The 15,000-nt window shown below is 49.1% G+C and overlaps 3 protein-coding genes across 9 annotated transcripts in view; 1 reads left to right on the forward strand and 2 right to left on the reverse strand.

The window, feature by feature from the left end:
• Window positions 1-3,153, forward strand: part of LOC133638230 (gamma-tubulin complex component 2-like) — a 30,795-nt gene extending 27,642 nt beyond the window's left edge. Inside the window, 3 exon segments of the mRNA XM_062030618.1 lie at window positions 2,255-2,326; window positions 2,388-2,551; window positions 2,631-3,153. Coding sequence (XP_061886602.1) covers window positions 2,255-2,326; window positions 2,388-2,551; window positions 2,631-2,697 — 303 coding nt within the window. The 3' untranslated portion in view covers window positions 2,698-3,153.
• Window positions 2,825-13,359, reverse strand: LOC133638229 (inhibitor of nuclear factor kappa-B kinase subunit alpha-like). 7 transcript variants are annotated; one of them, XR_009823599.1, is made up of 24 exons: window positions 13,293-13,359; window positions 12,931-13,016; window positions 12,456-12,617; window positions 12,297-12,391; window positions 12,112-12,229; window positions 11,969-12,038; window positions 11,815-11,903; window positions 11,665-11,754; window positions 11,479-11,603; window positions 11,305-11,412; window positions 11,109-11,244; window positions 10,854-11,048; window positions 10,685-10,787; window positions 10,495-10,618; window positions 8,178-8,329; window positions 8,029-8,090; window positions 7,394-7,503; window positions 7,283-7,332; window positions 6,758-6,863; window positions 6,549-6,696; window positions 6,342-6,478; window positions 5,559-5,658; window positions 3,099-3,220; window positions 2,825-3,050 (listed from the first exon to the last, which is right to left on the reverse strand). XR_009823599.1 is itself a non-coding variant. In XM_062030613.1 (24 exons), the coding sequence occupies exons 1-23, from the start codon at window positions 13,354-13,356 to the stop codon at window positions 3,155-3,157; spliced, it is 2,496 nt and encodes an 831-aa protein (XP_061886597.1). In that variant the 5' UTR covers window positions 13,357-13,359; the 3' UTR covers window positions 2,825-3,050; window positions 3,111-3,154. The 7 variants fall into 7 exon arrangements, 6 of the variants coding, with proteins under 6 accessions (XP_061886597.1, XP_061886596.1, XP_061886601.1 ...); XM_062030613.1 differs by having other exon boundaries at window positions 3,111-3,220; XM_062030612.1 differs by having other exon boundaries at window positions 2,825-3,220.
• A 1,467-nt stretch (window positions 13,360-14,826) lies between these two features.
• LOC133638231 (PH and SEC7 domain-containing protein 1-like) overlaps window positions 14,827-15,000 on the reverse strand; it is a 50,634-nt gene continuing 50,460 nt past the window's right edge. Inside the window, exon 16 of the mRNA XM_062030619.1 lies at window positions 14,827-15,000. This exon is cut by the window's right edge and continues 527 nt beyond it. The gene's annotated coding sequence lies outside the window, so the exon portion shown is untranslated.

Here is a 15,000-nt window from a genome sequence, read left to right on the forward strand (position 1 = left end):
TATGCAGGTACTTACCCTACCTCTGTCTGTGGCATGTTCACCACCTGTATGCAGGTACTTACCCTACCTCTGTCTGTGGCATGTTCACCACCTGTATGCAGGTACTTACCCTACCTCTGTCTGTGGCATGTTCACCACCTGTATGCAGGTACTTACCCTACCTCTGTCTGTGGCATGTTCACCACCTGTATGCAGGTACTTACCCTACCTCTGTCTGTGGCATGTTCACCACCTGTATGCAGGTACTTACCCTACCTCTGTCTGTGGCATGTTCACCACCTGTATGCAGGTACTTACCCTACCTCTGTCTGTGGCATGTTCACCACCTGTATGCAGGTACTTACCCTACCTCTGTCTGTGGCATGTTCACCACCTGTATGCAGGTACTTACCCTACCTCTGTCTGTGGCATGTTCACCACCTGTATGCAGGTACTTACCCTACCTCTGTCTGTGGCATGTTCACCACCTGTATGCAGGTACTTACCCTACCTCTGTCTGTGGCATGTTCACCACCTGTATGCAGGTACTTACCCTACCTCTGTCTGTGGCATGTTCACCACCTGTATGCAGGTACTACCTCTATGTCTGTGGCATGTTCACCACCTGTATGCAGGTACTTACCCTACCTCTGTCTGTGGCATGTTCACCACCTGTATGCAGGTACTACCTCTATGTCTGTGGCATGTTCACCACCTGTATGCAGGTACTTACCCTACCTCTGTCTGTGGCATGTTCACCACCTGTATGCAGGTACTTACCCTACCTCTGTCTGTGGCATGTTCACCACCTGTATGCAGGTACTACCTCTATGTCTGTGGCATGTTCACCACCTGTATGCAGGTACTTACCCTACCTCTATGTCTGTGGCATGTTCACCACCTGTATGCAGGTACTTACCCTACCTCACCTACCTCTATGTCTGTGGCATGTTCACCACCTGTATGCAGGTACTTACCCTACCTCTATGTCTGTGGCATGTTCACCACCTGTATGCAGGTACTTACCCTACCTCACCTACCTCTATGTCTGTGGCATGTTCACCACCTGTATGCAGGTACTTACCCTACCTCACCTACCTCTATGTCTGTGGCATGTTCACCACCTGTATGCAGGTACTACCTCTATGTCTGTGGCATGTTCACCACCTGTATGCAGGTACTTACCCTACCTCTATGTCTGTGGCATGTTCACCACCTGTATGCAGGTACTTACCCTACCTCTATGTCTGTGGCATGTTCACCACCTGTATGCAGGTACTTACCCTACCTCTATGTCTGTGGCATGTTCACCACCTGTATGCAGGTATTACCTCACCTACCTCTATGTCTGTGGCATGTTCACCACCTGTATGCAGGTATTACCTCACCTACCTCTATGTCTGTGGCATGTTCACCACCTGTATGCAGGTATTACCTCACCTACCTCTATGTATGTGGCATGTTCACCACCTGTATGCAGGTACTTACCTCATCTACTTCTCATCTACCTTAGCTACTTCTCATCTCATCTAGCTTAGCTACCTCTGTCATCTAGCTACCTCTCATGTCACGCAGGTGGTGCATGTCATGTCACGCAGGTGGTGCATGTCATGTCACGCAGGTGGTGCATGTCATGTCACGCAGGTGGTGCATGTCATGTCACGCAGGTGGTGGTACCCCATGTCATGCAGGTGGTACCGCTCATGTCATGCAGGTGGTGCATGTCATGTCACGCAGGTGGTGCATGTCATGTCACGCAGGTGGTACCGCTCATGTCATGCAGGTGGTGCATGTCATGTCACACAGGTGGTACCGCTCATGTCACACAGGTGGTGCATGTCATGTCACGCAGGTGGTACTGCTCATGTCACGCAGGTGGTGCATGTCATGTCACGCAGGTGGTGCATGTCATGTCACGCAGGTGGTGCATGTCATGTCACGCAGGTGGTGCATGTCATGTCACGCAGGTGGTGCATGTCATGTCACGCAGGTGGTGCATGTCATGTCACGCAGGTGGTGCATGTCATGTCACGCAGGTGGTGCATGTCATGTCATGCAAGTGGTACCGCTCATGTCACGCAGGTGGTGCATGTCATGTCACGCAGGTGGTGCATGTCATGTCATGCAAGTGGTACCGCTCATGTCACGCAGGTGGTGCATGTCATGTCATGCAAGTGGTACCGCTCATGTCACGCAGGTGGTGCATGTCATGTTCACCAACTGCACGCACACCAGTTCCTCCACCTTGTAACGCGCCATGTTTGTTGTGTGCCAGCGCTTCACCCAGACCCTCAGACTGGAGCGTCTCTCTGTGGATCCTGAGGCCGACAAGAAGACCACCACCGAGGTAAGTCTTCCTCACGCCGACATGCCCGTCACCCAGGTGACACTTTGACTGTGTCACTCAGCTGTCACCACAACACGCTGACACGCTGCAGGTGGACGGAGGCTTTGAGACCACCATCCTCAACTTTGACAACAACTTCAGTGTGTTGCTGCTGGACCTGCTGGACAAGCTGAGCATCTTCAGCACCAACGACTGCGAGCACAGCATGATCAGCATCATCTACAGGTCACCTGGGGGGGATCAGCGTCTACAGGTCACCTGCCCGCACACCTGTCACACCTGCTGTCCTCCTCTCACCTGTCAGGCTGGACTTCAATGGCTTCTACACGGAGCGTCTGGAGAGGATGGCGGTGGAGCGCAGTCAGAAGTGAAGTCGTGGACAAGAACACCTGTACCTGTCCACCAGGGGGCGTGGCCTCTAATAAACACTTTGTAGACCTTCAAGTCATCTTTATTCACCTTCAAAAGATGACAAATACTTGTCCATTGCACGCAACGTGTGTGTGTGTGTGTGTGTGTGTGCGTGTGTGTGTCTGTGTGTGTGTGTGGTCCCAGCAGTGATCTTCAATCATGCTGATCATGTCCTGAATGTCACTTCCTGTTTCCTGTCAAACGTCCAATCAGCGTTGACAAAAACATTGAGAAAGGTAAAAAGTGTCAGCTGTCTTGATTTCAGGAGCGTGCAGGTGTGACCACACACCTGACCTTAGTGTTGGGGTGGTCCTGTGTGTGTGTGTGTGTGTGTGTGTGTGTGTGTGTGTGTGTGTGTGTGTGTGTGTGTGTGTGTGTGTGTGTGTGTGTGTGTGTGTGTGTGTGTGTGTGTGAGACCTATGACTTCCTCTTCTTCACTTTGCTGCTCAGTGTTTCATACTTGGTCCAACTCCAGTCCTGGTCCTGTAGGGAGACAAACATCTAGTCTCACACCACATCAATACACTGCATGCTAAGTCCAAGACTAGATGTGACCCATCTAAGTCCAAGACTAGATGTGACCCATCTTAAGTCCAAGACTAGATGTGACCCATCTTAAGTCCAAGACTAGATGTGACCCATCTTAAGTCCAAGACTAGATGTGACCCATCTTAAGTCCAAGACTAGATGTGACCCATCTAAGTCCAAGACTAGATGTGACCCATCTAAGTCCAAGACTAGATGTGACCCATCTAAGTCCAAGACTAGATGTGACCCATCTAAGTCCAAGACTAGATGTGACCCATCTAAGTCCAAGACTAGATGTGACCCATCTAAGTCCAAGACTAGATGGGACCCATCTTAAGTCCAAGACTAGATGTGACCCATCTTAAGTCCAAGACTAGATGGGACCCATCTAAGTCCAAGACTAGATGTGACCCATCTAAGTCCAAGACTAGATGTGACCCATCTTAAGTCCAAGACTAGATGTGACCCATCTTAAGTCCAAGACTAGATGTGACCCATCTAAGTCCAAGACTAGATGTGACCCATCTAAGTCCAAGACTAGATGTGACCCATCTTAAGTCCAAGACTAGATGTGACCCATCTAAGTCCAAGACTAGATGTGACCCATCTTAAGTCCAAGACTAGATGTGACCCATCTTAAGTCCAAGACTAGATGTGACCCATCTAAGTCCAAGACTAGATGTGACCCATCTAAGTCCAAGACTAGATGTGACCCATCTTAAAGGGAAACTTCGGTTTTTTTCAACCTGGGCCCTGTTTTCATAATTTTTTCTGTATATGTGAGTGCTGGATAAAACATTTTTTGAGGTCGCGCCAGTATTGAGCAGGGCAGGCAGCCTCCAGCCCAGCTAACGCTCGTACACAGGGCAACTGGCTCTCGTCAAAATTCGGCCTATAAACATGCATTTTTTTCACACTGACAGGCTCAGATAGTTACAATGAGTGTCCGACAACATACTAGAAAGGAGAAATTAACGTATGTCTCTACCTTTAGCTGGAGATCGCTGTTTGTTGTGAGCTGTGTCCAAATCTCACCACGCTACAAATCTCGTTCCGAAATCTCGCGATAACTCGCGACAAAACACCGGTGGAAAAACAGTTACCTGACTGAGGTGAAGAGAGATGACTGAAGTGATTTTCTGTTGGATTACCGAAGACTGTTATTTTAGTTTTATAGAAAAGTTTGTTTGTTTGTCTGTCATGGCTGTTTTTCCACCGGTGTTTTGTCGCGAGTTATCGCGAGATTTCGGAACGAGATTTGTAGCGTGGTGAGATTTGGACACAGCTCACAACAAACAGCGATCTCCAGCTAAAGGTAGAGACATACGTTAATTTCTCCTTTCTAGTATGTTGTCGGACACTCATTGTAACTATCTGAGCCTGTCAGTGTGAAAAAAATGCATGTTTATAGGCCGAATTTTGACGAGAGCCAGTTGCCCTGTGTACGAGCGTTAGCTGGGCTGGAGGCTGCCTGCCCTGCTCAATACTGGCGCGACCTCAAAAAATGTTTTATCCAGCACTCACATATACAGAAAAAATTATGAAAACAGGGCCCAGGTTGAAAAAAACCGAAGTTTCCCTTTAAGTCCAAGACTAGATGTGACCCATCTAAGTCCAAGACTAGATGTGACCCATCTAAGTCCAAGACTAGATGTGACCCATCTTAAGTCCAAGACTAGATGTGACCCATCTTAAGTCCAAGACTAGATGTGACCCATCTAAGTCCAAGACTAGATGTGACCCATCTTAAGTCCAAGACTAGATGTGACCCATCTAAGTCCAAGACTACATGTGACCCATCTAAGTCCAAGACTAGATGTGACCCATCTAAGTCCAAGACTAGATGTGACCCATCTAAGTCCAAGACTAGATGTGACCCATCTAAGTCCAAGACTAGATGTGACCCATCTAAGTCCAAGACTAGATGTGACCCATCTAAGTCCAAGACTAGATGTGACCCATCTAAGTCCAAGACTAGATGTGACCCATCTAAGTCCAAGACTAGATGTGACCCATCTAAGTCCAAGACTAGATGTGACCCATCTAAGTCCAAGACTAGATGTGACCCATCTAAGTCCAAGACTAGATGTGACCCATCTTAAGTCCAAGACTAGATGTGACCCATCTTAAGTCCAAGACTAGATGTGACCCATCTAAGTCCAAGACTAGATGTGACCCATCTAAGTCCAAGACTAGATGTGACCCATCTAAGTCCAAGACTAGATGTGACCATGTGTAAGTATAGATGTGTTGTCAGACATGCGTGATGATACGAGGCTGCTTGGAGACTCACCACGATGCTCTTGGCCTGCTCGTCAGCTGCTTCCTGCATGAGACTGGTCAGCTGACTCAAGTACTTGTGGGTCTCCTGCAGCAGGCGGGGGGCAGCGTCACTACAGGAAGTCAGGAGATAACAAAGTAAGAGCTGGAAGAAACGCAGCAGCTGTCAAGAAGTACCAGTCTTTAGGAAAGTAAGAGCATGTGGGAAAGCTGACAGGAAGTACCTGTCGTTAGGAAAGTAAGAGCATGTGTAAAAGCTGACAGGAAGTACCTGTCGTTAGGAAAGTAAGAGCATGTGTAAAAGCTGACAGGAAGTACCTGTCGTTAGGAAAGTAAGAGCATGTGTAAAAGCTGACAGGAAGTACCTGTCGTTAGGAAAGTAAGAGCATGTGTAAAAGCTGACAGGAAGTACCTGTCGTTAGGAAAGTAAGACCATGTGTAGGACAGGAAGTACCGGTCTTTAGGAAACTAAGAGCATGTGTAAAAGCTGACAGGAAGTACCTGTCGTTAGGAAACTAAGAGCATGTGTAAAAGCTGACAGGAAGTACCTGTCGTTAGGAAAGTAAGTCAGGAAGTACCTGTCTTTAGGAAAATAAGAGCATGTGTAAAAGCTGACAGGAAGTACCTGTCGTTAGGAAAGTAAGTCAGGAAGTACCTGTCTTTAGGAAAGTAAGAGCATGTGTAAAAGCTGACAGGAAGTACCTGTGGTTAGGAAAGTAAGAGCATGTGTAAAAGCTGACAGGAAGTACCTGTGGTTAGGAAAGTAAGAGCATGTGTAAAAGCTGACAGGAAGTACCTGTGGTTGGGTCCAGGCAGTGATGTGAGGGGGTGCGGGGCACTGACGGGTGGCGCTGAATGGGGCCACTGTGAAACCTGCGGTGGGTTGGACGCCTCAGGACTGGCCGCCATGGAGCCACGTGTGGAGTTCTGAGCCTGGTGGAGAGCAGAGGACGGCGTGGTCAGGCGGCGTGACGTCACGAGGCATGGAGAGGAGGACACTTACACATGCGATCTTGAGAAGGTGCCAGAACTCTCGCTGCCGCTTGAACTGCATCTGCATTACGGTGTTGTCCGCCTCCTTGATGCTCTCCAGCGTCTTCTCGATCCGTGGAAACAAATCGATGATCTTCTGTTTGCTGCTCAGGATCTTACTGGTGGGAGGAGCCACAGAAGCATCAAGATGGCGGCTGTGTGTGAGACGTCTTCTTGTACCTCAGATGAGTGTAGAGATCTTTCAGCACTTTGTCCTGGTTCTGCACCATCTGGATGATGGCCTTCACCATCTCAGAACTGTCACTGCTCACGTCTGCTTCTGGCACTGAAAGACACACACACACACACACACGCTGGTCAGCAGCACACACACACACACACACACACACACACACACACACACACACACACGCTGGTCAGCAGCACACACACACACACACACACACACACACACACACGCTGGTCAGCAGCACACACACACACACACACACACGCTGGTCAGCAGCACACACACACACACACACACACACACACACACACACACACACACAGGTCAGCAGCACACACACACACACACACACGCTGGTCAGCAGCACACACACACACACACACACACACACACACACACACACACACACACACACACACACACACACACACACACACACACACACACACACACACACACACACACACACACACACACACACACACACACACGTCTCCAGGAAGGAGAAGACTGACCTTTACACTTCATCTTCAGCTGCTTGTAGAGCTCAATGGCCTTCTGTTCTCTGAACAAACACAAGCTTTAGTCATCCATCATCAAGCAATCCACTTCCTGTACACACTCACAGCTGCTCCATCTTGTCGCCTTGGCGACGAGCATACGGACTCCTCTGAAGCTCCACAATCTCAGAGTGCAGCGCCATGATCTCGTCATCCAGGTGACCCACCTCCGCCACCTAGGACCACAGTGTGATGTCATCAGCGACAACATCAGTGATGCAATCAGTGACGTCATCTGTGATGACATCAGCGACCACGTCAGTGATGTAATCAACGACAATCAGTGACAGCATTGGCGACGACATCTGAGATGTCACCGGTGACATAATCAGTGATGTCATCAATGAACAGTAGTCAATGACAGCATCAGCGATGTCATGAGCAACGTCATCTGCGACGGCATTGGCGACAACATCTGTGATGTCAACGGTGACATAATCAGTGATGTCATCAGTGACAGCATCAGTTGTGTCATCATCAGTGACGTCATCATCAGTGACATCAGTTGTGTCATCATCAGTTGTGTCATCATCAGTGACATCATCAGTTGTGTCATCATCAGTGACATCATCAGTTGTGTCATCATCAGTGACATCATCAGTGACGTCATCATCAGTTGTGTCATCAGTTGTGTCATCATCAGTTGTGACATCATCAGTTGTGTCATCATCAGTTGTGTCATCAGTGACATCATCAGTGACCTGAGCAAAGGCTGCCGCTCTCTCCTCGTTCTCCTGCCAGGCCTTCAGCATCTTCTCGGAGGCTGTGAAGGACATGAGGTCAGGTCACATGAGGTCAGGTCACATGAGGTCAGGTCACATGAGGGCGCGTGCAGTGAGTGAGGACTCACAAATGCCGTAGTGCATCTGATCGCTGTACTTCTCCAGGTCGTACTGGATGCTGCTCCTGAAGAAGTCCAGCTTGGCCTTCAGCTGCTGGGAGAATCCAAACATGCTGTTCTTACACCTGGTCAGGTTGGTGTTGTAGCGCAGCAGACTCAGCCTGGAACACAAGCTCCTCGCCATCAGTACACGCTCCTCCTCCTCCTCGCCATTGTCGTCTTGTCTCTCATAATGATTGGGAAGGATAAGCAAAATTGCCAAGAAGTGCAGTTGCCCTTGAAATGAGTTCCTCCTATTAGCTCTGCTTGAAATCCTTTCATTTGCAGCCTGAACGTGTTGGTGTGTCCACTGACTCATTCAATAGAAATATGGACCTAACCATACCATCATATTGTACTTACAGTGGTTAGCAGTTAGCATACCCTCCTGCAGTGTAGGATCTTTAGCTACACTTGATTGCTGTTAATTGGTTCCTGACATGATTCAATATTTTCATGTGATGACCTTGTAAATCCATGTTTTACTTCAGGAATGTAAGTCACCTGGACACTTGTACCTGATGTAGTGATGCTGCCTGAGCCAATCAGAGGCCACCATACTGAACAGTGTCTTCTGATTGGTAGTCACCAATACTAATGTAGGCTTGATATTTTCACTTTATTTAGGACACCATGACTACAGGACACCATGACTTACAAGACACCATGACTACAGGACACCATGACTACAGGACACCATGACTACAGACCACCATGACTAAAGGACACCATGATTAAAGGACACCATGACTACAGGACACCATGACTACAGGACACCATGACTACAGGACACCATGACTACAGGACACCATGACTACAGACCACCATGACTAAAGGACACCATGATTAAAGGACACCATGACTACAGGACACCATGACTAAAGGACGGCGTGACTACAGGACGGCGTGACTAACCATGATTAAAGGACACCATGACTACAGGACACCATGACTAAAGGACACCATGACTAAAGGACGGCGTGACTAACCATGATTAAAGGACACCATGACTACAGGACACCATGACTACAGGACACCATGACTACAGACCACCATGACTAAAGGACACCATGATTAAAGGACGGCGTGACTACAGGACACCATGACTACAGGACACCATGACTACAGACCACCATGACTAAAGGACACCATGATTAAAGGACGGCGTGACTACAGGACACCATGACTACAGGACACCATGACTACAGACCACCATGACTAAAGGACACCATGATTAAAGGACGGCGTGACTACAGGACACCATGACTACAGGACGGCGTGACTAACCATGATTAAAGGACACCATGACTACAGGACACCGTGACTACAGGACACCATGTTTAAAGGACACCATGACTACAGGACACCATGTTTAAAGGACACCATGACTACAGGACACCATGACTACAGGACACCATGACTACAGGACACCATGTTTAAAGGACACCATGACTACAGGACACCATGACTACAGGACACCATGACTAAAGGACACCATGATTAAAGGACACCATGACTACAGACCACCATGACTAAAGGACACCATGATTAAAGGACGGCGTGACTACAGACCACCATGACTACAGGACACCATGACTACAGACCACCATGACTAAAGGACACCATGATTAAAGGACGGCGTGATTAAAGGACACCATGACTACAGGACACCATGTTTAAAGGACACCATGACTACAGGACACCATGACTACAGGACACCATGACTACAGACCACCATGACTAAAGGACACCATGATTAAAGGACGGCGTGACTACAGGACACCATGACTACAGACCACCATGACTAAAGGACACCATGATTAAAGGACGGCGTGACTACAGACCACCATGACTACAGGACACCATGACTAAAGGACACCATGATTAAAGGACACCATGACTACAGACCACCATGACTAAAGGACACCATGATTAAAGGACGGCGTGACTACAGACCACCATGACTACAGGACACCATGACTAAAGGACACCATGATTAAAGGACGGCGTGACTACAGGACACCATGACTACAGGACACCATGATTAAAGGACGGCGTGACTACAGGACGGCGTGACTACAGGACGGCGTGACTACAGGACACCATGACTAAAGGACGGCGTGACTACAGGACACCATGACTAAAGGACACCATGATTAAAGGACGGCGTGACTACAGGACGGCGTGACTACAGGACGGCGTGACTACAGGACGGCGTGACTACAGGACGGCGTGACTACAGGACGGCGTGAGGACGGCAGAGAAGCGAAGAGGGGGCGGGACTCACATGGCGGCCCTCTGTCCCTGAAAGAGGCGGCTGTAGTCATCTTTGAGGCCGCAGATGTAGCTGACGGCTTCGCCCCAAACCTTCTTGAGCGCGGCGAGGGGCAGCTGGGTCCGGGCCTCCTGGACTACGAGCAGATGGCGGTGTTGAGGCCGGCAGAAAACGGCGCCGCAGACGTTTGTGTTGTACTCACCGATGGTGTTAACTTTATCGGGCAGCTGTCTGGCGCTGAAGGGACCAGAGTACTCGGTGGCGCTCTTGTCAAACAAGTAGACGATGTACGAGTCCCAGCCTCGCTACGGAAGAGGGCACAGAGCCTTAGGGTGACACAAGTTCCGGGTGGGAGGAGTCAGCGCACGTACCACGCCGTCGAGGACGCACTGCGCGGCTGGCTTGCGAGGGTCCAGAGACACACCCGTCTCCTGCAGCAGTTCCTGGCGGACCACGTCGATGCCGCTCTCGGCCTGGATGCGCTTCTGAAGGGCGTGCAGCGACTCGTCCGCCGTCAGCTGGAAGGAGTGCACCTGGGCGCTGGTCATGTTGAGGACGTGGACCACCTGCAGACACACGGCGCTCTAAAGGTGGTGCGGCAGAGGGGGAGAAAGTGTCCGAACCACCTTCATGCTGAGGATCTGATCCAGGAGCTCAAAGCAGAGTGGCTTCCTGCTGTCGGCGTGGACTCCGCCTCCTCTCAGGACCGGGTCCCACTTGAGCATGAGTTGGAGTAGTGCCTCCATGGGCTCCAGCAGCGTCCTGCAAGGAGGACACCTTCAGAACCAAAGCTGCCATGCAGAGGCGGAGGCAAGGTGGCACCTGCTCAGGTTGTTGGGGTACGGAAGACGTGTGGAGAAGCGCACTTCCCCGTTGGGCTCCTCCACCGCCACGATGTCCTTTGGACCTTTGTTCCGCACTTTGCTGGCCCTGTCGAACATCGCCATTAACCTCCTGAGGCTCCGCCCACTGGGCCCTGCCCAGGGAAGGACTCACCACTGCACCGGCTGCAGGTTGTGCAGGAAGGGCCGGAAGCCGCAGCTGCACTCGAAGACCATGGTGCCGAAGCTCCAGTAGTCCACGCTCACCGTGTAGGCCTTGTTCTCGAAGAGCTCGGGCGCCTGCCAGCAGCAAGACCAGCGTCACAGCTCGTCCACCACAGAGGACGTGAGCAGGTCTCACCAGGTACTGCAGCGTGCCCACAAACGACGTGCACAGGCTGCCTTGGTCCAAGTCTTTGGCGTAGCCCAAGTCGATGATCTTGTGCACCAGCTGGAAGAGAAACACGTCTTAGCCGCCCGCATCCTCCACGTTGCCCAGTTGGTGCCTTACCTTCCCGTTGGTTTCCTGCAGCACGATGTTCTCCGGTTTCAGGTCCCGGTGGATGATCTTGTTCTCGTGCAGGTACTGGATGCCGGAGCCTGGCGGCGGTCCAGGTGTGAGCGACAAGATGCAGGGGCGACTTAAGAGCGCAGACGATACGTACCCACGTCGTTGAGTAAGGACAGGACCTCGCTCTCCTTCAGCCCGCAGCAGTTCTCGGGTCTGCTCAGGACCTGATCACACACAAAGTCAAGGGGTTACCTGCGGGGACACGCTGCAGCCGGACACCTTCGGGCAGGACACCACCTTCCTCAAGTCGCCGCGCGAGCAGAACTCCATGGCGAGCAGCGGCAGGTCGTTCATGGCGATCAATTTCATTTCCTCCGGAACGTCCCGCGCCGTCACCACATTGACGTGGTTCAACCTGAGCCGCAGAGAGGCGGGGTCAGAGGCCACTTGGGTGCAGCCAAAGGGTCAGAGGTCAAACTAACTTCTTCATGATCTGGATTTCTCGACTCCAACGGTCCTTGTTCCTGGGAGTCAGCTCCAGGCGACACATCTTCACCGCCAGCTTCTCGCCGCTCGCCTGCGCCACACAACACACCTGGTTCTGGATGTACTGTCATCACGGGTCTGCGGGTCCCACTCACCTGGTGCTGGTAGAGGTAAACATGAGCGAAGCCTCCCATTCCGAGCCGCTCCTTCAGCTCCCAGTCCCCGCAGTTCTGGTTCTGTCTAAACGGAGGTTTCTCCATGGTGCTACTAGCACCTGAACCAGAGAGTAGACGGTGACAGCGTGACCCGGCTACATCCTGGACGCGCCGTCAATAATTGAACAATTGAAGCAACAATTGGTGAAACAATGACGCTATCAATTGTTTTTATTCAACATGTAACATTGAATTAAAAACGAAACGTCTTGAACTTGACGCTATCTGCGTAGCTTACCGCCGGCTAACGCTAGCTAGCATCGACAAGCGAGCGCGCTCCAGGGCGTAGACGGCACCCGTCGCGTTTGCTCGTTATGGCGCATAAATGTGGACAAAAACTCGCATCATCCCACATGAGACTCACATCATCCCACATGAGACACATGAGACTCACATCATCCCACATGAGACTCACATCATCCCACATGAGACAAGTCCGCTTGTGTACGGCGTCCAAACACGGCTTGGGTGGGCGCTCCTGCGTGACGTCATCAACACCGTCTGTAATAATTAGAATAATAATAAAAATAAACTGATGACATCACAAGTAGACGTCCTTCCTCTTGTAATAATAATAATAATTATAATGATAAGAAGAAGCATTAAAAAAAAAAGTCTTGAATTTGACGTTATCTGCGTAGCTAACTGCTAGCTAACGCTAGCTAGCATCGACAACCGAGCGCGCTCCGGGGCGTAGACGGCACCCGAGCAGGGAACTAAGACAAACATTCGTATTGTTGCTCGCTGTGTTCCTCCACACATGTGGAAAACACTCACATCTTCTTACAGGAGACAAGTCCGCTTGTTTACGCGTCCAAGCGCCGCTCCTGCGTGACGTCATCAGCCCGCGCCAACAGGCTTATGAACGTTCCAACCATAGACATGTTATAGGTAGACGCAGCATTGGCTGCTGCGACGCAAGAAATTGGGCCGCCATCTTGAAGTGGTGATGATGAGCCGGCGAGCAGCCTCAACTGACAGTTGACAGGTAGAAAACAAAGATGCTAAACTGACAGTTGACAGGTAGAAAACAAAGATGCTAAACTGACAGTTGACAGGTAGAAAACAAAGATGCTAAACTGACAGTTGACAGGTAGAAAACAAAGATGCTAAACTGACAGTTGACAGGTAGAAAACAAAGATGCTAAACTGACAGTTGACAGGTAGAAAACAAAGATGCTAAACTGACAGTCGACAGGTAGAAAACAAAGATGCTAAACTGACAGTTGACAGGTAGAAAACAAAGATGGTGTTCAGCGTTTTCCTGCTCAAATGAGCGGACTGTTGAAAATAGGAATCGGGGGATTACTTTTCACAAGTAAGATTTAACATTAACGTACTATTGGTTGTATTTTGTGAAAAGAATATTAGCACAGAGTTGAGAAGGAGCAAAGATCTTCAATAGTACTGACATCTTAGCCGCTAGCAAACACGAGTATGACCATAATAGAATTGCTTGTCAATGAGATTAATTACATTTAAAAATGTCATACGTGAATAACAAAGTTGAAATAAATGATTGTAACACCTAAAACAAAATTCACCAGCCGCCCCTGATTATGATGCATTCTCATTTTAGGCAAAGTATAAGACAATACTTTCTTAACAGTATAATTGTAACCAGGAATAAGTCTTCAAGTAACAATATTCAAATAGTAACATTGTTGGGTAAGACAGAATTTGCTTTTATTCTGAATCCAGTGAAACAGATTGGTGGTTTTAGCTGATATAAAGACTTTCAGGTGTTTATATATGTTTATGTTGTTGGCAGACGCTTTTATCCAAAGCGACATACATCAAAAATACATATAAAACAATCAGTGTAAACATGATCATTTAAGGGAAGAATGTAATATAAAATATCAATACAAAGTGTCAAGACAGAATAAACTCTGTGCTGCTGCAGCAACAGAGATACAGTCTATAGATATCTCATGTATTCATACATTGTTTATGTAGCATGTATATATAACCTCATCATATTGTTTCTTCAACTTCAAAATAGCTGACCCTTCTCTGGGATTATATTCCCACTTTTGATCTGGTCACTTCTAGCATATAAGAATATTCTATTACTGTTAAGCAAACTATGAATAATAAAACATGTGTCCTTCATCATAGCTACACCTATGACAAAGCGGGTGAAAATCAGTGGTATTCAGTGAGGTAAGATGAATGAAATGTTCATTGCTCCTGCCAAATGAATTACACTGATCACCACTCCAAGATGGCAGCCCCGCGTCTCCTCAGCGCCAGTAGGCAGTAGCGCTCCATGCTGCGTACCCTTAGAACATGTCTATGGTTCCAACACTCAAGTTCTTCAAGCGTTTTATTCAACATTTTTCTTAGCTCGACAAAATAAAAGCAGAAAGACGAAAAACATTCTCGTCGTTCAATCATCGCCATCATGCTTTATTTACAGCAACATTCAGCAAGCTGCCTCCAGGGTGGTAACCATGGTAACCGGGCAGACAAGTGGATGACA

The sequence above is a fragment of the Entelurus aequoreus genome, linkage group LG21 (genome assembly GCF_033978785.1).
Source record: "Entelurus aequoreus isolate RoL-2023_Sb linkage group LG21, RoL_Eaeq_v1.1, whole genome shotgun sequence".
NCBI classification, from domain to species: domain Eukaryota; kingdom Metazoa; phylum Chordata; class Actinopteri; order Syngnathiformes; family Syngnathidae; genus Entelurus; species Entelurus aequoreus.